At 43.9% G+C, this 23,187-nt stretch overlaps 1 protein-coding gene across 2 annotated transcripts; it reads left to right on the plus strand.

Annotated features, from left to right (window-relative positions):
* Window positions 1-19,513, plus strand: LOC134321503 (gap junction gamma-1 protein-like). 2 transcript variants are annotated; one of them, XM_063003281.1, is made up of 4 exons: window positions 13-43; window positions 2,731-2,814; window positions 4,287-4,360; window positions 18,048-19,513. In XM_063003281.1, exon 4 carries the CDS (start codon window positions 18,071-18,073, stop codon window positions 19,253-19,255), a length of 1,185 nt encoding a protein of 394 aa, XP_062859351.1. In that variant the 5' UTR covers window positions 13-43; window positions 2,731-2,814; window positions 4,287-4,360; window positions 18,048-18,070; the 3' UTR covers window positions 19,256-19,513. The 2 variants fall into 2 exon arrangements, with proteins under 2 accessions (XP_062859352.1, XP_062859351.1); XM_063003282.1 differs by lacking the exons at window positions 2,731-2,814; window positions 4,287-4,360 and having other exon boundaries at window positions 1-43.
* The last annotated feature ends 3,674 nt before the right edge of the window (window positions 19,514-23,187 follow it).

Here is a 23,187-nt window from a genome sequence, read left to right on the forward strand (position 1 = left end):
CGGTTTTTCTCATGTAGACTTTTAATGTCGAGTTAAAATTAAGGTACAATAATTTAATTCATTCCTGTTCGTATTTTTTTATTAACGAACAGCATGTAGATTGGTAAAATAGTTAAAAAGTCAAATGGTAAAATATTTAGTAAATTAGCTAGTTGGGAAAATCGAATTAGCAATGGAAGTTGCTTGTCACAGTGTTCCGTACATCACATAGAGTTCAAGTTCACTATCGAATTTTAAATACATTTTATTCGAATAAAAACACAAGTACTAAGCAAAATGTGCAAGTTTTACTCGACACAATATAAAAATGTTATAAAATATGAAAGTTAAAATGTATAGAACTCAGTAAACTACAGGGAATGTGTTGTATGGAACACTGTGAATTTAAGTTATATTTATCATTTATTCATTTTCGCCATTCGTTTTGTCCTGGTCAGGATTGTGGTGGGTCCGGTGCCAGATATAAAGAACTGTTCGCACCCTGGACAGGGCGCAAATCTATCATGGGCCAACATATATGCACAAATTCACTCAATAACTCACAAAAAGGTCCATGTAGGGCAGCTAATCCACCTTTTGCATCTTTAAGTGAGGTTAGAAGATTCTAAAGGACCTGGAGGCGACTCACATGGACCCTGGGAGAACATGCAAAACTCATTACAGACAGCGACCAGAAGTGAATACCGAACTAAGGACTCCATATCGACATGAGGTTTTCCAACACATACACCGATCAGCCATAACATTGAAACCACCTCCTTGTTTCTACTCTCACTGTCCATTTTATCAGCTCCACTTACCATATAGAAGCACTTTGTAGTTCTACAATTACTGACTGTAGTCCATCTGTTTCTCTACATACCTTTCTAGCCTGCTTTCACCCTGTTCTTCAATGGTCAGGACCCCCACAGGACCACCACAGAGCAGGTATTATTTAGGTGGTGGATCATTCTCAGTACTGCAGTGACACTGACATGGTGGTGGTGTGTTAGTGTGTGTTGTGCTGGAGGTTTTAAATACCGTGTCCACTCACTGTCCACTCTATTAGACACTCCTACCTAGTTGGTCCACCTTGTAGATGTAAAGTCAGAGACGATCGCTCATCTATTGCTGCGGTTTGAGTCGGTCATCTTCTAGACCTTCATCAGTGGTCACAGGACGCTGCCCACAGGACGCTGCCCACAGGACGCTGCCCACAGGGCGCTGTTGGCTGGATGTCTTTTAGAGATGGGACGATCGATCGACTACGAATCGGTATCGGCCGATTTTTAATCAAAATATGCTATCGGCGATCGGCGATATTTCCTAAAAGTAGCCGATCCGATCGTGTGATATATAAAGACCACGTTAAGTTAACAGCTCAGTGGATTGATCCAGACTTTGAGCTACGAAGCACCAACCATCACATCACCATTCATCAACCATCGTACAGAAACCATCGTGAAAGCTCTTACGATGTAATTTTGCTGATTGTAATATTTACTTTAAAAAGATAATTCAACCCGGTCACATCTGAGTCGATTCTATCAGCACGTTATATAAACTCCTGGTTCACTTTGGTAAATCGTAAGCGGTTCTTGCTTGTGATGTAGATGAGAACAGAAAACGTTACAGAGCCAATCAGAGGCAAAAGTTTATTTATTACCAAATTCGTTAGTTCAGGATCATCTGCTAAACTTTTAGAAAACTTTTAGCTCCTTAGACGGAACGAGTCTGACTCGGTTACAGATCTGTGGTAATAACAGTGTAATGAAGCTTTTTAATGAAGCTTTTTAATGTAAGAGAGTCACACAGAATGTTCTGTAGTAGCTGGTGTTTATTTAAAACCACGACATTTAATTAATAACAGTAAACACGGAGAGATAACCGAGAAGAGAAACTTACGCTTCACATAAAAACGAATCGACTCATGAATCAATGAATCACTTATAGCGATACTGTGAACAAAGCGTATCTTCTAAAGGCACACACACACCCCCGATCGGAATCGGCTATCGGCCGATGTCCCTGAAAGGAGATCGGAGATCGGAATCGGTGCCAAAAACCCCGATCGGTCCATCTCTAATGTTTTTGGTTGGTGGACTATTCTCAGTCCAGCAGTGACAGTGAGGTGTTTTAAAACTCCAGCAGCGCTGCTGTGTCTGATCCACTCATACCAGCACGACACACACTAACACACCACCACCATGTCAGTGTCACTGCAGTGCTGAGAATGATCCACCACCTAAATAATACCTGTTCTGTGGTGGTCCTGTGGGGGTCCTGACCATTGAAGAACAGCATGCAGAGAAACAGATGGACTACAGTCAGTAATTGTAGAACTACAAAGTGCTTCTATATGGTAAGTGGAGCTGATAAAATGAACAGTGAGTGTAGAAACAAGGAGGTGGTTTTAATGTTATGGCTGATCAGTGTATATCACTCTTGCAAAAGAGCAATTGCCTATTAAGTGGCTTCACTACCTTTAGCAACGACTTAACTAAAAATTAAACCTTTTACATTTATTTTTAGAAAGCTTTGCAGCCATTTAGATTCAAACTTGCTTTTGTACTGTACTTTGGATCACTGTCCTGCTGCCTAACTCAAATACACCTCCGCTTCAGCTCATGGACAGATGAATTCACATTTTCTTTAAGAATTCACCAGTTTATAGTAAATTATGAATGTTTTCCCATCAGTGTCAGATAAGCAATGATGTTTCTCTTGATTGGTAGTGCTTTCTATTTTCAGCTTCCATTTAGTCCTCTTTCCTCCTCATCATACAGTCGTCAACACTGAACTTAGCTGAGGAATATTCCCTACTGTTAAAATTAGGTGAGACTCTGTACCATCTAGAACTAGTTTCCATCTAGTTTCTCAATCATTTTATTTACATTTTTGCAGCCGCTTTATCCTAGTCAGTGTTGCTGCGGGTTTATCTTCGCTGGAAACACTGAGTGCAAGGCAGGAATACTGTGACGTGCTCTTTCCTTTGTAATATGCAATCTTTGTGTTTAGTGATTTACCATTTTTCATTCATGTAGCTTACAAGTGAGTCACGTTTACTGGTTAATTTGCATTATGAGACGTCCTAGCAATCCTACGGCAGTTCGGTTAGCAATCGCTTAGTCAAAATGTCTGAGATGTGGAAGTGTAAAGCAGCTAAAATGTTTGTTTGTTTATTAGGATTTTAACGTCATGTTTTACACTTTGGTTACATTCATGGCAGGAACGGTAGTTACTCGATACACAAGATTCATCAGTTCACAAGGCAACACGGTGGCTAAGTGGGTAGCACTGTCGCCTTTCCTCCGGGAGCTCCGGTTTCCTCCCACAGTCCAAAGACGTGCAAGTGAGGTGAACTGGAGACACTAAATTGTCCATGAGTGTGTTCGATGTAAACTTGTGTACTGATGAATCTTGTGTAACGAGTAACTACCGTTCCTGTCATGAATGTAACCCAAGTGTAAAACATGACGTTAAAATCCTAATAAACAAACATCATGAGTTCACAAGGTTATATTAAACACAGTCATGGACAATTTAGTGTCTCCAATTAACCTCACTGCACGTCTTTGGACTGTGGGAGGAAACCGGAGCACCCGGAGTAAACTGACACGGGGAGAACATGCAACTCCACACAGAAAGGACCCGGACCGCCCCACCTGGGGATCGAACCCAGGACCTTCTAGCTGTGAGGCGACAGTGCTACCCACCGAGCCACTGTGCCACCCAAAGCAGCTAAAAACACGACTCGGGTAACTTAGTTTGGAAAACTCACAACCAATTCTGTGGACGCAGCTATCAAAACCCAGACGAGTATTTGCGTATTTGAGACGGAACATGAAGCGTCGCACCGTCGCTGGATGTTCTAGGTTTACATTCAGCTATTAAGGGAGCTGTGCTGTGTGTTGTAGCTTCCATTTATTCTATCGTTCAGTGTAATTTAATGACTGACGTGTGAATGTGGCTCTTGTCTTTAAAAATCTGTGCGATCTGTGATATTTGGAAAACGAGGCCTGTGAAATCAAGCACATTTGCCCGTGAATTTAGTAGGGCCCTAGTTATGGGGCTTCATCCACCCCTCAGAGATAGCCAATCATGTCTGTGTAGACACTCGACCGGCCAATATCACCCGCAAGATTAGAACCCAATAGATCGCTGCACCACCCGAGTGCTTGAAAGATGATAATAAGTTACAGAACAATGCAACTGGTATAAAATAGCCAGAACAGTGAAGCCATCATATCAAGTTTGCCTTCCTTCACTGAATGACTGAACGGCTGTGTCCTGATTCTCTGTTTAAGGTTTCCTTCTTCGTCGTACCCGACTGATTTATTGAGAGACGGGCGAGACGAGCAGGACCAGACCTCCTCGAAAGGTGCGGCTGCCAAACTAAACGTTTTCTCTTTCGACTCCCTTTGTTAAAAAAAGTCCTGTTTTGGACGGAGCCGACATTCTTCCTCACTTTTCCATCCCTGTTAATCCCTTTCTGTTTGATGTGTGGCAAAAACACCAGCGCTACCGGTAAAGCAGTGTAAACAGCAACACACACACACACTTAGACGTGATGCACTGCAGTACTGTCAGTATCCCTACTTCCTCTGGGGTCTGTTTTTCTTCCACATCTTAAAACCATGCAGTAGGTGAATTGGCTGATTGAAATTGCTAATCGGGTGAATGGACCAGTGACCTGTTCAGTGTGCAGTCCTGCTTTGCGTTTACTGGTTTCTGGACCTTAAACGGAATAAAGTACCTTGTTAGCGTTAGAGTTCGGGTTAGTATTCAGACAGCAGAAATAAAAACAGTTCTTGAGCCTGAACTGCAACCTGAGGAAATGAAGATAAACCTTTAGAGACTGGAACTGGTATTTTTGGTTACAGTTGTATTGGTTTTGGGTTCCAGGTATCAAAAGTTTAGGTTCTTTGTGCTTTTTGGTAAGAGTGAAAAGTCTGTGAGGACCAAACACACCCCTGACTGTATTAGTACATGACTGTCTTAATACTGTGGGCACGTTTTGTCTGGTCCCCATTAAAAACATTTTTTTTAGAAAAAAAATCTAAAGAACTAAACAATTTGCCTTTGGGTATCTTCTGATGGAATATCCCTGTAAAATACTGCGTACAAGTGTGTGTGTGTGTGTGTGTTTCTATTTACACGTCCTGTGGCATCTAAACAAAATCCCATCAACCTCCACCAGTGTCTGGATCCCATTACTCCTCGCCCTCCCCCACTTCGCTCTGTTTCTTTCCTTTTCTCTTTTTCCATTCAGATTACCAAACAAGGGATCTTTATGGTCCCCTTATTGGCCCCCCAGCTGGGCGTCAACGCCTCAATCCCATCCTTGTTCAGGCCGGCGAACATGCTGATACACGCTCATCATTTCATAAACACTCATCTGAGGTCGGACGGTTACAGTCGTAAAGAATTCTCATATTTATACTGTTAGTGCGGATAAATGATTCTCACATCATAAAACCACCACAATTTCAGTTTCTTTCATAAGTTTATTGAGATTTTTCCAGAAAGAACCCATCCTACAATGTTGGTCATTCATTTGCTGCTGTAGAAAGTTTCGTAATCCAGAAAGTCTAGGAAGCTCTGAACAGATCTTGGAAAGGGAAAGTCGGGAATGTCACTTGAAGCTACTACTTGGGATTTTTCTCCCATTATAATAATTTTCAGTTCCAGTTTTCCAATTCTTTCTACTGAGGAGGGCTGAGACCATCAGACAGGGTCTCACATACTTGAGTCTTACAGAGAGTCACCCTGTGTACTAGCACAGTGGTCCACAACCACTAGGCAATTTATTACCGGGCTGCACAGAAAGAAAAAATTATTAGAGATCACTACAAAAGCAATGAAAGCACTACTACTACTACTACTCATTTCCAACATCCTATCCTTGTGAAGCGGGATTTTTTGCTGTGACCGAATCCAGAACAAAGTTACTGGGTAGACTGGACATAAGGAACACACTTCAGGTGTTACTGTCTCCTATCACCCGTAGGTGGGAGCATCTCATCGCAGCGAAAAAAGCTCAGGGTTCTCATTTATTTTTCTTATACGGAGAAAACAGCTCTCTCTGTGGTCCCAGCGCCCTAGAAATGAAATTTTTTACTAACTTTACCATTCTTATTTTTTATTTTATTCATGCCTTTTCTCTCAATTTAGCGTAGTCAATTTGTCTACCACTGCTGGTGGATCCCTGATTGCAGTCGAGGAGGGTATATTGCTGCTCACGCCTCCTCCAACCCTTGGTGGAACCTTTTTTGGTGCTGCTTGTTGAGACCTTCTGGCTCTTTGGCATTGCTGGAAAAGGCCCTTCAATAAACTGTTTCCATGAAGTTGCAGGCATTTTATTAATTTTATATACCTGTTAGCAATGGGTGTGGCTGAAACACATAGGGGTGGTATCCCAGACAAGAGATTAAGCCTAGTCCTATACCAGACTAACTTAAGATTTAGCTCAGCTCTAAATGAATGATCTAAACTGATTTTTTGAATAAGGATTAGAGCCGTTTGCATGACTAAATTGAGGTTTAAATTAGAGATGGAACGATTGATCGGCTATAAATCGATATCGGCCGATTTTTAATCAAAATATGCGATCGGCGATATTTCCCAAATGTAGCCGATCCGATCATGTGATATATAAAGATCACCTCCATGTTAAGCTTAACAGCTCAGTGGATTGATCCAGACTTTGAGCAACAAAGCACCAACCATCACATCACCATTCATCAACCATCGTACAGAAACCATCGTCAAAGCTCTTCACCACCTAAAATAACATAATTAACGTTGTGCATCATACATAGTTCAGGATCATCTCCTCTGACTGACAGAAAACTTTTAGCTCCACAGACGGAACGAGTCTGACTCGGTTACAGATCTGTGGTAATAACAGTGTAATGAAGCTTTTTAATGAAGCTTTTTAATGTAAGAGAGTCACACAAAATGTTCTGTAGTAGCTGGTGTTTATTTAAAACCACGACATTAATTAATAACAGTAAACACGGAGAGATAACTGAGAAGAGAAACTTACGCTTCGCATAAAATGAATCATGAATCACTTATATCGATACTGTGAACAGAGTCTCTCTTAAAGGCGCACACACGTCAATGCTTCCGTCACCGGTTTATCTTCACTGTTAGACCTGTTTTTAAGGTTTTTTCAGACTGAACTGTATAACATCTAACGTGCGCGTGTGTGTGTGTGCGTGATCAGTTACACTAATGAGATATGTCTCCTGTGGGTGAAAAATGAATCGCTTTAATTTTAGAAGTAAAAAAATCTCGCAATGCCGCCACACCCCCTGGTCAGGCACTCGCGCCTCACAGGTTGAACCCCCCCCATCGGCATCGGCTATCGGCCGATCGCTCTGAAAAGAGAACAGAGAGTTATTTTAGAACAGAGAGTGCTAATAAAGCTGACGATTCTTACGTGAAGTTGTTGTATTGTTCTAGACGTTGTTGTAGACGTGCGTTCATTTGCATTGAACTCATTACAGACAGATTTCCAGGCATCAACAGCTGATGAGTGCTGTTTATCTTCAGTGATTGGGTGTCTTGAAACCATTTGCTTGAGTTTTTCATGTTCAGCTCCGTCTCTTCCCTGCTGCCATCATTGTCCTTGTATTAGCTTCTCCAGTTCAGTACAATTAAAGGCATTTCTGGGTCTGTTCTGCGTTTAACAGGCAACTTTGATCCAGATAATTCAGACTGGCGCAGGTGGTTTTCAATGACGCTTGTTTACTTTAGTTCAGGACTAAACAGTCCAGGTGGAAGCAATCGGTAGTTGTTCTGCGTTTCAGAAACCCCCTTTTTTTAAAGACTTGATTAACTATTCCAGATTGAATCTACTCCTGGCTTAAGTTAAAGCCTGTCTGGGAAACCGCACCCTAAAGTTAATGATTAAGCGCGGTGTCCACGTACTTTTGGCCATATTGTGTAGTTTACAAGGATGCATGTAATCCCACGGCGCTCGATAGTGCCACCGGTGGTCAGAAACGACGTTGTATTCATTCTGCTCTTGATCACCGTGTGTGTTTTGAAGCACTGAAGCTTGGATTGTTTAAGAACGACATCGCCCGGTGGGATTTTGGATCCAATTTGTGGCCTAATAAAATTAGTCGGCATTAGTGAGCGGTTCATTTGAGTTTACTGGCAGGCAGGACGGAATCAGGACCTGTTTTGAATGGGAGTTGCCAGTTTTGGCGCGTTCACTCGAAAGCTTTATGGAACATTCCTCAGATCTTTATTATTGTTTAAAGGTATAAAAGTAGGTACGAGGTTACAGAGCCGGTTTCTCTGCTGCTGTAACACATTAATTAATGACACTGATCAGCAAAACATTAAAACCACACGTTTACTGACCTGTTGAGATACCGAAGAAGTTCGGTGGTACCTGGTACCAGGTCGTTACCTGCAGGTCCTTCATTTACATTTACATTTTCAGCATTTTCTAAAGTGACTTACAACAGTGTGACAGTATACAATCCGAGCAATTGAAGGTTGAGGGCCTTGCTTTTGGGCCCAACAGCAACATCCTGGCAGTGGTTGGGCTTGAACCAACGACCTTTTGATTACTAGTTCAATACTTTAACCAATAGGCTACAATTGCCCTACATCTACTGTCCGTTACGCATGAACGGATGTCCACATGGTTTTGGAGAAAAATGGACCAGTGGACCTTCTTCCATTCCTCCATGTCCAGTTCTGATGCCTTTGTGCCAGTTGTAGGTGCTTTCGCCAGTGTGCACCTACACCAGGATTAAAATTATTTGCAGTTTAAGCCCCAGTAGCTCTTCTGTTGATTTGTACCAGACCTCACAGTCTTCATGAGTCCTGTCGATTGTTTGTGGCTCATCCCTCCTCGACCACCGTGGGTACTCACCACAGCTCTTGCTGTTTTGGAGACATCCAGTCATCTGGCCATAATAAAGAAAACATTTGCATTCAGCATCACAGTGCGAATATGAGCTGAATCTGCATTAGTGTGGAATAAGCGTCAGATCCAGGGTTACAGCTCCACATGTATCTGTGTTTATCTGGATTTTCCTCCCAGTTTCACTTTTAAACTTGTGTTACAGCTCCAGCTTCTGAGAAACGGTGAGAATCAGAATCAGCTTCTCCCAGAGTCTAAAACGCTTCTGGTTCAGAATAAAGCTTAACGTGGTTTAATGGAGACGTTGTAGAAGTTAAAAAGGATCATTTATAAGCATAGTTTTAAAAACGATGCATCGACTTAAAATATTGACATCGACGCATTTTAACGTTATCGACTAGGTCGACCAATCGCGGCAGCCCTATTCCAGACTGAGCTGGATAAGATTAAGCGTGGGTGTGTGCGTGGTCAGAGAGACTAATCAGATATGCCTCCTGTGGGTGAAAATAAATTGCTTTCGTTTTAGAAGTATAAAAAATATCATAATGTCACGCCCCCCTGGACAGGTACTCGGGGCGCGCCCCACAGGTTGAAAACCCCTCTTCTAGATGAATGTCTTTTTTAGCGGTGTCTATACTAATTTTAATGTGTCAATGCTAGGCTAGACTTCACACGCTTCAACAGCATGGCTGTGTGATCAGAGAGGACTATCAGGTCCTGTTGAGAGGGGACGTTGGTAAACATGCTCATGTCCCAATTTTATTGAACTTATTGTAGTTCCTGGGCGGCACGGAGGCTCTGAATGAAGGTCCTGGGTTTTTGATTTCCAGGTGGAGCGGTCCGGGTCCTTTCTTCCCGTGTCTGTGTGGGTTTTCTCTGAGAGCTTCGGTTTCCTCCAACAGTACAAAGACGTGCAAGAGAGGTGAACTGGAGATACAAAACTGTCCATGAGTGAGTGTGAACTAATGAATCTTGTGTGATGAGTAACTACCGTTCCTGTCATGAATGTAACCAAAGTGTAAAACATGACGTTAAAATCCTAATAAATAAATAAATAAATATTGTAGTTCCGCATTTTAAAAATTGTTATATTTTAAAAAAGAATTCAGTTTCTTACACTGAGGTTTGTAGATTTGATTGTTTGCTCCTGGGTTTAGTTGAAGGATCACTTCTCAAACCCCTGCTCCCAGTCAGCACACCGGCTGTTTACTGGTGTAAAGCTTAATGGGATTTCAGAGGTAAATAAAAACAAATAAAATAAATGTTTTGTGTTTTTAATACAGGACTGAAGAAAGCTCTGGGAATCTGATCTAGATAAACAGCAATAAAAGCTGACGGATGTTTTCTGCACTTCCGTTACAGCAACATGCTACGTGTTTAAATTTCCTTTAATGTGTTTACGGAAATTTATTAGCGTATTTATGAGCGTGCGCCACGCCAGGGCCTGTAATGATCAAACACACGTGCCCACGCTCAGAGTTTTCCACGGAATTCCTTTCATTTACAACCACCCAAGCTTTTTATTAAGTGCTGTTGATCATATTTGATGTTTAGAACCAGACATTAGGAGTGGGTGCTGCTTAGTCACATGGGTCTTCAGGACCTGAGTTTGAGATGTTTTCCACCTTCTTACCGTGTTTTGATGGATTTCCTCTGGTAGTTTCTTATAAACCTGTAGTGACTGTGTGCTGGCTCCAAGCCAGCGGCAGTCCCAAAAATTGAGGACCACCTACTTACCTGTGAGGGACTCCTTCTCGCAGGTCGTTTTCTACTAATCTGCAATCCTGCGATCTTCTACTTCCATCCACTGCGACAAAATGGCCCCCAGTTCTCTGTTAGTGCTTTTTGACCAAAAGAACTTTGGAGAACCGGCCCGGTTCTTGGAACTATTGGTTATGAGAAGATGTAGAAAGTGACTCTGTATCAATATCAAATACCTGAGTCGCGTTTACCACCTCATATCAAACAGTTTGTCTCATTGGAGGAGCTTTGAAGAGGTCAGTGGCAACCTGGGTCAAAGTTCAATCAGGGAAGCACAGCGGCAAGCTAAACGACACTGCCACACTCCATAGAAAACAACGGCACAGCCGGCGCAAAAGTGTTTTTGCCGCTTCTCATGTGAATGCGCCCAAACCTCTACAACTTGACACGCTCACAGATGATGCCACGGTTTGCGCTAAAAACCCTATTATTCTTTGGTTCTAGTTTGGAACCTCTTTTTTCCCTCGTAGTTGCCTCCTGATTTAGCGACTAAATTTTTGACTTCCGCTGCTGAGAGATACCAGATTGAACCGAGGAGTTCAGAATCAGGAACCTCTTTTTTTGTGGAAACACGCTGAACTAGGGCTGCAGCTATCGTTCACTTTTGTAATCGAGTATTCTATCGATTATTCCAGTGATTAATCCAGTAATCGGATAAGAAATACTTTTGCTTTAATAAAGAGCAACCTGAAACTAAAGCATAAATAATAATAAACAATAAAACATGAACATAAACATCTCATTTGTGCAACTTTCAGAACTAAAAGTTTCAGCTACAGCACGCGCAGAACATAAAGCTTTAATATTTAGTTGGGAGACTTTGTGGTGTTTGTAGGAGGTTCTGTCAGGATTGTATCTCCTCTAGATGAGGTAGATTTGGAGTTTGTGTGTGTGTACGTGTGTGTTTCTGCCTGTGGTGGTTGTAATGAAGAAAAGTAAACCTATCAACACGACGTGCTGATGGTGTGGATGTTGTTCTGAGTTTTAGTTTTTTCCAACTTAAAATGATCTCAAACTTTCTGTGGTTTTCTCTGTCCCATCTCGTCTGTTCACCCCTCGATATTTTCTCTCTCTCTCCATTCTGCAGTCTGCGCTATCAAATCTCGGCTGCGTCTGAAATCGCACTTTCATACTGAACATAACGCAGGAGCGGCGAGCGTGTCCGAATACGTAGTATTCATGAACTGTGCGTGAAAAGTACTCGGATTAAGTCCTGTTAAGTACTGTTTAAGCATGAGATTTGGGACGCAGCCCTCGACTTCTTCACATCACCTGCACACAGCGTGAACGCGTTGTGAAAGTGAAAGTTTCACATAGGATAGTTTTATGGATTAAAAGATAGTTTTATGGATTAAACGACGCCTCAATGCGAAAAATTTTAATAGATGATTTTTATTAATGTAATTACTCGAGTTTCTCCAGGAATCGTTTCAGCCCTACGCTGAACCCATTTAAAATAGGGCTGGGCGATTTTCACGATTAGTTCGGTTAATTCGAATGAACGTTTTCACCCGATGTTAGAAATGTGACAATCGCGATTGTTTACATACTTTATATTTTAATTAAAATACCAACATGTCACGAGGCAGAAACTGAGCAGACGCTCGCGGAATATATATCAAGGAAAGTTTAATATTAAAAAGGCAAAAACAGTGTACAAAACCAGCGAAAACTAAAACAGTAAACGGAAAACAACAAGAGTCATACACGGTAACGGTTAGATTCAGTAATAAGAACCGCAAACACGATCGGCAAAACGAGACACACGAACGGAAGAGTTTAATTAAGATTCACTGAGCCGATGAGCGCGATCAGGATTGGCTGACCGGGGACATGTGATAGTCACGTAACAGTCCGTGGGAGCATGGGAATTGTAGTCCATATTGTTAGATGCAGATCTTAAGACCTCCATCCACCTCCCAGTCACAAGAGGACAAAATCAAAGCTGAGCTGAGAGATTACTTGATGCCCCCCCCCAGCCTAGATACTGATACAGGCTCACTCAGTGGTGGAAACAGTAAACAGGCTCGTGTTCCTTTTAAGAAACCTGTAAAGAACTTATATGGTTTTGCACTTTTCTTAATGTAAGGAGGTTCTGCTGCACATTATTTAAAGTGAGTTGTTTGTGAGTTATTCTTATAAAGGATATAGCTAATTAAGATTTCTATTTTGTTTTAATTATTGTTAATTATTGTTATACAGTTATTGTTATAAAGTTTGAGTTCCTTGAAAGGATAATTATCGGTGGTGCTGTTACTATTTTTGCACTTCTGCAGTCTTTTAAATTAAAATGTAAAAAAAAAGAGATTTGAGTCTTTTTTCAATTGTATTATACAAGAACAAAAAAATCTAAATCGTAATCGAGAATCGGTAATAATTTAAAAATAATCGAGATTTTTTTTTTTGGCAAAATCGCCCAGCCCTAATTCAAAATCAAGTTTGCGAACCAGATCGAAACCTGTTCCGCGTCGGGGGGAAAGGGCTAGGTCTGCCCTCTTCATCTGCAAGCCCAGAGTCGAGTAAAGCGACTGAAAGAGGACTGAAGTCTAGGGTTTTCCTTAGCCTCAGGAACAGTCCCACCTCCTTTCTGGACAGTTTCATTTGTAGCCACCAACCGCTTCTTTTCACCTGTCTGAGACGGAGAGCCTTTCTGGCCCCTCTGCAGCCACCTCGATCAGCCATCAGAGGCTGTAATTGCAGAAGTGATGAGGAACCCTGCTCGACCATTGTCCCTCTCTCATACAGACACAGCCAATCATGTGTGTAGATTGAACTCAGATTTCAGCGGTGGTGGGCGTGTGCATTAGACCGCTGTGCTGCCGGAGCGCTCTGTTTCTATTAATCCTTTTCCCCTCTTTTTTTTTCCAATTTATCAAAGCTAATCGGCCTTCCGCTGTTGGGAGCTCCAGTGGTGTCCAGGGAACGTGTATTTGCCTGATACGTGCTCCCTCAGACTAACTACTAACCAGGGTCCTTAAACAGCGTTGAAGACCCCACCCCCTTTTAGTCCGGTCAGTAGACTAGAGGCCAATTTTGTCTGCTACAGGCACTGCCAACTGTGCCTGCAAGGGGGCGCCCATCTCCTCTGCCCGAATGCACCACCTTAACGTCTTTAACCTGCAGACAGCACCTCTGGCTTTACATGCCCCTTACTTGAGTGTGTAAACTTTTGACCTGATCTGCACATATTAACAGGAACGTTTGTGTGTTGTGTGTCAGTAGAACAGAACTGTTCCGAGAACCATTAGAGGAACTAAAGGATTAATGAACAATCGTTATAAAACTTTCAAAATATGTTAATTGAATTTCCTCGTAGACGTAGACACGTGGGCTGTGTGTGTTTCTGTGGATAAAAGAGATTTTATCTGCATATTTGACACAGATGCCTTTGTACGCTGTGTGTGTGTGTGTGTGTGTGTGTGTGTGTGTGTGTGTGTGTGTGTGTGTGTGTTATGGTTGTCCACTGAAACACATGCTGAACTTTCCTAGCTGCCAGCGGTCCATTCAATCTTCCAGACATCTTCACTTAGGCTCTGTGTGTGTGTGTGTGTGTGTGTGTGTGTGTGTGCACTTCTTTACTCTCTAACTGATCAGGGTTAGCACTTTTCCCAAAATTTAGAATGGTTCAGCGCTTTTCCACCCCAAAATCACGGGTTCTCTGCCAGAAAAATGAGTGCCATTCTGGACCCAATGAACGCTGGGCTCTCAAACCAGTCAAACCATGGTTCGTTTTTAAAGATTTGCTAGATCACAGGAACCGGCACCAGTACTTTGTGGAAAAGTGATAGTAGAGTCAATGCTGCACAGCCACATGGTCGCTGTCTGGGAGTTCACCTCGTGCCCGCTTGGGTTTTCTCAAGGCTCCCTTCTAGCCCCCAGAAATATGCAGAGGGTAGATTGGCTACTCTATATTTACCCTGGCTGTGGGTTAGTGAATGGGTAAGGGTCCTACATTGCACTCTGTGTAGAACTCTTTAGATATTTGGTTTATTTCTCTTCCAATCTACTCATATCCACTTCCCCTGGTTATATCTACTCCACCCTGACCAACGAGGGCCGTACCCAACTCATGCCCTTCAACATGTGTGTAGTTGCCAACCACTTCTTTTCACCTGCATTAGTGGGGTTTACACAGGGATCAGTATCACGTATGGAGAGTTCCGCACTGCTCTGCATTATCCCCCGTCTCTGTTCAGCACCACCGACCAGCCAGCAGAGGTCCTGACGACCCTCCCACTTAGCAGACGTTAGCCAATCATGTCTGCGTGTAGTCACCTAGCCGGCCAGTAGCAAAACCTTGGACAGGACGCCAGTCCATCGTCTTCCTCTAAACACCCCCTCAGACATTGCCAATCATGCCTGTGTAGAGGCCCAATCGGTTGATAACACCACCACAAATTAGTAGCTTGCACACCTAAAACAAGAAGCTGTTGTGTCCGGGCAGTCTGTTGCTTATTTGTATTTTCTTTGTGGACCATTGGTGGCATTCCAGTTCATCCCAAAACTGTTCATTGAGGTTTAGGGGTTTTAAGCTCTTCTGTAAATGAATAAACAGAACGAGCTGATGAAGAACCAGCACTTACAATCGCTGACGCACGTTTCAGCTTTCATTTCTTCATTCGCTCGTTAATTAAGCACATTATTTAATCAAGATCGTCAGGGCATCAGGACCAAGTTCAATCAGGACCAGTATTTCGTACACACACCCAGTTCATGCGCACTGGTTTCCTGGTGGTCCGTGTGTGGTTCACATTATGTTTTGGCGAAGATCATCCCGGTAAAATATGGAATTCCGTAACCCGCTGTTTTTACAGATCGGCGTGTTTTGTTGTTTTTTTCTCTATCGTTCAGCCTGTAGAAGTCCTGCTGTGCTGGCAAATAATCACACAGAAAATTTCAATTAAGAGCCGAACCTGAAAAAGCTAAAGTTCAAATTCGCCTCTTTTCTCGGGGCTGCATGGTTAATTAGACGGGGCTTTTTACGAGCGCTCACCCTCCTGAACGTCGTTCCCAACCTGCAGAGAATTACGACCAATTGATTTTTACAGGTGAATATAAAAACCTGAGCTGCCTTCAACTAATCACATCCTGTGTTCACGTCCTGCAGGCGAGCGTGAGTGATGCTGGGTCCGGCCCTGGGAAAGATCCTTAAACCTTTTAGTGGCTGACCCCAGCCACCAAACCAGCTGGGATATGTGGAAAAGTAATTTCTACTTCCTACCTGATCAGCTGCCTCAGTAGAGAGGATTCTAATGCGACATGGAACTCATAATAATGCAGATTATTTAGATGCTCTACTTAGAGATTACGCTGATTACGTCACAGCAGTTTTAGCTACTTATGCCTAGTTCACACTACACGATTCTTGCCTTGATTTTCGCTCGGCGACTGGTTTGAGCTAGATCTGCCGGCTCGGCAGCGTTTGCTCAGCGATCGAAACTCGGCTCTCAATCGCTGTGTGTGAACTACTCAACAACTCGATCCGACTGAAGAGAGATATCTAGCTTGGTAAATATCTGGATATGAGTCGGCCGACTGGCAATGAGTGCGGTGTTGAACAGCCAATGAGAACTCAAGATACGGTGCGAGGGGAAACGCAGGGGAGGAGTTAGGTGGATGGATGGATGAATACTTTATTGATCCTGAAGGAAATTAGAGTCCCTGTAGCATTATACATCAAATCAAATACACACTATAAAAAATTTGAAAACAGCACAAACATAAAGAAAAATCAAAGGTAACCTGAGTTTTACATATATTGCAAAACTACAGAGCAGTTATTATTAATGAGGATGAATTAAGTGTAAATAAACAAGATAAACAAATGGAGTTTGTAAAAAGGTGGGACAGGGGTGTAATATAGTTTATATCAGAATACAGTACATCTATCTATCTATCTATCTATCTATCTATCTATCTATCTATCTATCTATCTATCTATCTATCTATCTATCTATCTATCATCTATCCATCCATCCAATCTATCTATCTATCTATCTATCTATCTATCTATCTATCTATCTATCTATCTATCTATCTATCTATCTATCCATCCATCCATCCATCCATCCATCCATCCATCCATCCATCCATCCATCCATCATCTATCCATCCATCCATCCATCCTATCTATCTATCTATCTATCTATCTATCTATCTATCTATCTATCTATCTATCTATCTATCTATCTATCCATCCATCCATCCATCCATCCATCCATCCATCCATCCATCCATCCATCATCTATCCATCCATCCATCCATCCATCCATCTATCATCTATCCATCCATCCATCCTATCTATCTATCTATCTATCTATCTATCTATCTATCTATCTATCTATCCATCCATCCATCCATCCATCCATCCATCCATCCATCCATCCATCCATCCATCCATCATCTATCCATCCATCCATCCATCCATCTATCATCTATCCATCCATCCATCCATCCTATCTATCTATCTATCTATCTATCTATCTATCTATCTATCTATCTATCTATCTATCTATCTATCTATCTATCTATCTATCCATCCATCCATCCATCCATCCATCCATCCATCCATCCATCATCTATCCATCCATCCATCCATCCATCTATCATCTATCCATCCATCCATCCATCCTATCTATCTATCTATCTATCTATCTATCTATCTATCTATCTATCTATCTATCTATCTATCTATCTATCTATCTATCTATCTATCATCTATCCATCCATCCATCCATCCATCTATCATCTATCCATCCATCCATCCTATCTATCTATCTATCTATCTATCTATCTATCTATCTATCTATCTATCTATCTATCTATCTATCCATCCATCCATCCATCCATCCATCCATCCATCCATCCATCCATCCACCATCCATCCATCCATCCATCCATCCATCCATCCTATCTATCTATCTATCTATCTATCTATCTATCTATCTATCTATCTATCTATCTATCTATCTATCCATCCATCCATCCATCCATCCATCCATCCATCCATCCATCCATCCATCCATCCATCCATCCATCCATCCACCCATCGTCTCCCTCTGTGTACCAAAAACGTTAAACTGTCCCTGACGAGCCGGAATTTACAAATAAACGACACTTGTGCACTTTTATACACATTAAAAATCAATGAGAATATATTTACATTTGAAAAGAACTCAGTTGGTTGCTCTGCATACCTCCAAGCTAAGATTGCCTTCAGCGCTGAGGAGGCGTCGGACGCTCCCTCGTTATTCAGTCAGATCATCACTCAGAATTAAGGCGCCTCAGTAGGAGCATTTTAAGGAATCTAAGAATTTAGACACGCCCTCTTCTCAGGAGTGTAGGATGATGGGAAATGTGTCTATGTAGAGAGATCAGCAGGTTTTCACACAGCTCTGTTTCTTTGTGCTTCCTGCAGAGCTGTTCCAGTTGGGCGGCACCATGAGCTGGAGCTTCTTAACTCGACTCCTAGAGGAAATCCACAACCACTCCACGTTCGTGGGTAAGATCTGGCTGACGGTCCTGGTGGTGTTCCGGATCGTCCTGACGGCGGTGGGCGGCGAGTCCATCTACGACGACGAGCAGAGCAAGTTCGTCTGCAACTCGGGGCAGCCGGGCTGCGAGAACGTCTGCTACGACGCCTTCGCGCCGCTCTCGCACGTGCGATTCTGGGTGTTCCAGATCGTCCTGGTGGCCACGCCCTCGCTCATGTACCTGGGATACGCCGTCAACAAGATTGCGCGCCTGGAGGAGGGCAAGGAGAGCGTCAGCACCTCGCTGAAGTTCCTAAAGAGCAGGAAGTTCTATCTGGGCCGGCGTCAGAACCGAGGTCTGGAGGACGTAGAGGAGGACCAGGAGGAAGACCCCATGATTTACGAGACGGCCGAAATGGAAAGCCGAAGCGAGAGCGCCCCGCAGTGTCTGGGAGGAACCGGGAGCGGCTCGAAAACCAGACACGACGGGCGGCAGCGGATCCAGCGAGACGGGTTGATGAGGGTTTACGTTTTCCAGCTCATCGCTCGGTCCGCTTTGGAAATCAGCTTCCTGATTGGTCAGTACATGCTGTACGGGTTCGCCGTGCCGGCTCGCTACATCTGCTCGAGCAAGCCGTGCCCGCACAGCGTGGACTGTTTCGTCTCCCGTCCCACCGAGAAGACGATCTTCCTGCTGATCATGTACGGCGTCACCACGCTCTGCTTGCTCCTCAACATTTGGGAGATGCTGCACCTCGGCGTGGGCACCATGTTCGACCTCCTGCTAGCCAGACATCACCAGTACGGCCCGGAGGACGATCTCGCCGCGAGCGACGAGGAGAGACCGGGAGGGTACGGGAGGTACGCTTCGTCCTGGACGTCCCCGTCGGCCCCGCCCGGTTATAACATCGCCGTGAAGACGGAGGCGGCGCCGTTCAAGCAGAAGGACGAGGAGCCGCGGCCGCACCAGCAGCAGTACGGAAGCACCGAGGACAACTTCCTCCAGGTCCACAAGGCGGCCGAGAAGAACAGGAGCGCCAAACAACAGCACGACGAGAGGAAGCGGCGCGAACGGGAGAGAAACAAGCGAGACGGAGGACTGGCGGACCAAGCCAGCAAGTCGGACGAAGGGAAGCCGTCCGTCTGGATCTGAGACGAGGCCTTAAGGAACTTAAAAACATTGCAGTGTTACAAACCAACGTATTAATTATTCTGTAACGTAATAAGCAACCTTGTGATGAGGTTCATTCTTCGGGATTTCAGACCTCGCTGGGGTTTATGGGAGGGGTTGGAACAGAATTCTGCTCAGCACGACCATAACTGTGTTTCTGATCATGTAAGCTATACCTAGCAGCTAGCAATAAACAGGTAGTCGAATAGTTAAGGAAAAGCTGCTTTTATTTCAGGAAATGCAACAATTTGGGGCAAAGTCTCAGCCACTGTTGGGCCCTTGAGCAAGGCCCTTAGCCCTCTCAGCTCCAGGGGCGCCGTACATTAGCTGATATACACACCGATCAGCCATAACATTAAAACCACCTCCTTGTTTCTACACTCACTGTCCATTTTATCAGCTCCACTTACCATATAGAAGCTCTTTGTAGTTCTACAACTACTGACTGTAGTCCATCTGTTTGTCTACAACGGTCTTCAATGGTCAGGACCACCACAGAGCAGATATTACATTCTCAGCACTGCAGTGACACTGACATGGTGGTGGTGTGTTAGTGTGTGTTGTGCTGGTATGAGTGGATCAGACACAGCAGCGCTGCTGGAGTTTTTAAACACTTCACTGAATAGTCCACCAACCAAAAACATCCAGCCAACTGGGCAGCGTCCTGTGACCACTGATGAAGGTCTAGAAGATGAGCGACTCAAACAGCAGCAATAGATGAGCGATCGTCTCTGACTTTACATCTACAAGGTGGACCGACTAGGTAGAAGTGTCTAATAGAGTGGACAGTGAGTGGACACGGTATTTAAAAACTCCAGAAGCGCTGCTGTGTCTGATCCACTCATACCAGCACAACACACACTAACACACCACCACCATGTCAGTGTCACTGCAGTGCTGAGAATGATCCACCACCTAAATAATACCTGCTCTGTGGTGGTCCTGTGGGGGTCCTGACCATTGAAGAACAGGGTGAAAGGGGGCTAACAAAGCATGTAGAGAAACAGATGGACTACAGTCAGTAATTGTAGAACTACAAAGTGCTTCTATATGGTAAGTGGAGCTGATAACATGGACAGTGAGTGTAGAAACAAGGAGGTGGTTTTAATGGTATGGCTGATCAGTGTATATGTTTACAGTACTGCAAGACCTTTTGGATTAATGTGCTGCTAAATGCTGCAGATGATTCAGAACCTGCTTCTAGAAGTTGGAACCCAGGTGACTCTGTCCACGATCAAGCGAGCTTTATGCGGGTGCTCGGGTCACAAGTTTGAATCTCAGCAGAGTCACGACTCGTTTACATTTACAGCACTTAGCAGACGCTTTTATCCAAAGCGACTTACAGTAGTGTGACGGTATACTGTCTAAGCGATTAAAGGTTAAGGGCCTTGCTCAAGGGCCCAACAGTGGCAACCTGGCAGTGCTGGGGCTTGAACCAGCGACTTTCCGATTACTAGTCCAGTATCTTAACTTCAAACACAGTTGGCTGTGTTTCAGGGAGGGAAGGTCGCCTGCACCAGTAGAAGGGTGTGGGGGTGGTAGGATAAACGGAGCTTAGCGTGGCTCTGTGTGGGAACCCAACACTGGCAGGTGAAAAGAAGCGGTCGCAGATTAGACGCTTGTGGTGATCCGACTCTCCTCGATCAGATCGGGGTTTGTGCAGGCGGTTTTGTATTCACAGTCGGGAATTGGATATGACTAGATTTTTGACTTTGACTCGAACTCTCTCGGTGTGGAAAATAATGATCAGGAGGATGAAGAGGAGCCGCTGGGTCACACGTAGCGTGTAAACCATGAGACCACGTAAAGGATTTCTGCACAATCACAAACTGACAACTACAGCGGAACTCAGCCCGGCGCGTTCACGGCTAACAGCAATAAAGCTGCGTCCGCTGGATCGCCAGTTTCTACCTTCTTTTTTTTATTCTGGACAATTAAAGGAACGTGTACAGAGCTTTTTGATTTGGGTTTGGATGCGCCGGGCGTCACGTTTTGGCAGCGTTCCCTCTAAACTCAGAACTCAGACTAGCGGTAACGTCGCTAGCGTTCAGGTATTATAAACAAAGCTAGCATCTGCTTGTGGTTTGTCCGTTTCTTGTGTTGAAAGGTTTTTGGTTTGCAGTGGAAGATTGAAAGTTTCCTTTAAGCTGATTTAAAGATACGAAGCAGATGTGGACAGATGTGGACAGATGATGTGCCTTAAAGTTTTGGGACAGATGTTTGTTTCATTACAGGATCAGTCGCTGATCAGGTTCTGATTGGTGCTTATTGTTTGTATTAAAGCCTCTTATTTTGTTCAAACGTTTGTTTGTTTGTTTGTTTTTTCTTCCATCCTCTTTCAACTCTGCACTTTAACCTGGCCAGGGTCCCGGTGGGTCCGGCATCCTCAGAATCACTGCAGTAACACACCGGTCACTACGCTTACGTCAGCTGCTCGGTAGTTCGTAATCACAATCGTCTGATTCATCTCTTCATGATGCGCCGGACATTTTCAATAGGAGATGGATCGGGACTGCAGGCAGGACAGTCAAGCACACGCGCTCTGTGTTTATGAAGCCACATTTGTCGCCTTTATCCAAGGCGACTTACAGTACTGTGACAGAATACAGTCGGAGCAATTGCTGGTTAAGGGCCTTGCTCAAGGGCCCAACAGCAGCAACCTGCCAGTGGTGGGGCTTGAACCAGCAACCTTCTGATTACTAGTCCAGTACCTCAGTGACTAGGCTACAACTGTCTACATGCATTTACACATGTACCCTCACTCACTTAACCGCTTATCCAGTCATGGGAGGGGGGGGGGGCTATCCCAGCTTTTCAATGGGTGCAAGGCACACAGTAGCACCCTGGATGGTGTGCCAGTCCATCGCAGGGCAGACACACACACACACACACACACCCATTCACCTACAGGGCAATTCAGTGTCTTTAATTAACCTGACTGCATGTTTTTGAACTGTGGGAGGAAACCCACACAGACACAGAGAGAATGGAGAACATGCAAACTCCACACGGAAAGGACCCGGACCGCCCCGCCTGGGGGTGGAACCCAGGACCTTCTTGCTGTGAGGCGACAGTGCTACGCACCGGTCACCGTGATGCCAACACATGTACAGTACAATGAAATTATTTTTCCTTCGGAGGACGCTGGGGTCAGAGCGCAGGGTCAGCCTTTGTACGTCGCCCCTGGAGCCGACAGGGCTAAGGGCCGTGCTCGAGGGCCCAACAGTGGCTGCATGGCAGAGCTGGGATTCAAACTCTCAACCTTTTAATTGATAGCTTAAAGCTCATCCACTAGGCCACCACTGTCCCACTGTTCAAGCATCAGAATCAGGCTTTATTTGTCCAGGGATGCTCACACATACTTTTATTCAAAGCGACTTACAGTCCTGTGACAGTACACAGTCTAAGCAATTGAGGGTTAAGGGCCTTGCTCAAGGGCCCAACAGTGGCAACCTGGCAGGGATGGGGCTTGAACCAGCGACCTTTTGATTACTAGTCCAGTACCTTAACCGCTACACACAACTTACTCTCTCTACAACACACACACATTGACACATTCATACCTGTAAATACCTGTTTTATTCACATTGTGGTCATGAGCAGATTTCAAAAATTGTCCATTAAATAAAAGTTCAAGAGAATTAACAAATCATTTAACAAAATGTCCCAACTTTTTTGGAAATAAGCGTGGACTTAAAGCTGGCAGAAGGTGGATTGTGATCCATGGATGCGAGTACAGGAATGGTTAAATGTTTGTTTTTTTCCTCCAATCACAAGCCTGATCAGGAAAAAGTGGTTGTGGGTTTTGACCCAGGTTCAATCCTTGTTTTCTGTTACTGTCTATAAGAAGATTGGCATGTTCTCCATGTTTTCTGGATTTCCTTTAAAGAAGATAGAACGCCTTTATTGTTTGG

The sequence above is a fragment of the Trichomycterus rosablanca genome, chromosome 10, assembly GCF_030014385.1.
Source record: "Trichomycterus rosablanca isolate fTriRos1 chromosome 10, fTriRos1.hap1, whole genome shotgun sequence".
NCBI lineage: Eukaryota > Metazoa > Chordata > Actinopteri > Siluriformes > Trichomycteridae > Trichomycterus > Trichomycterus rosablanca.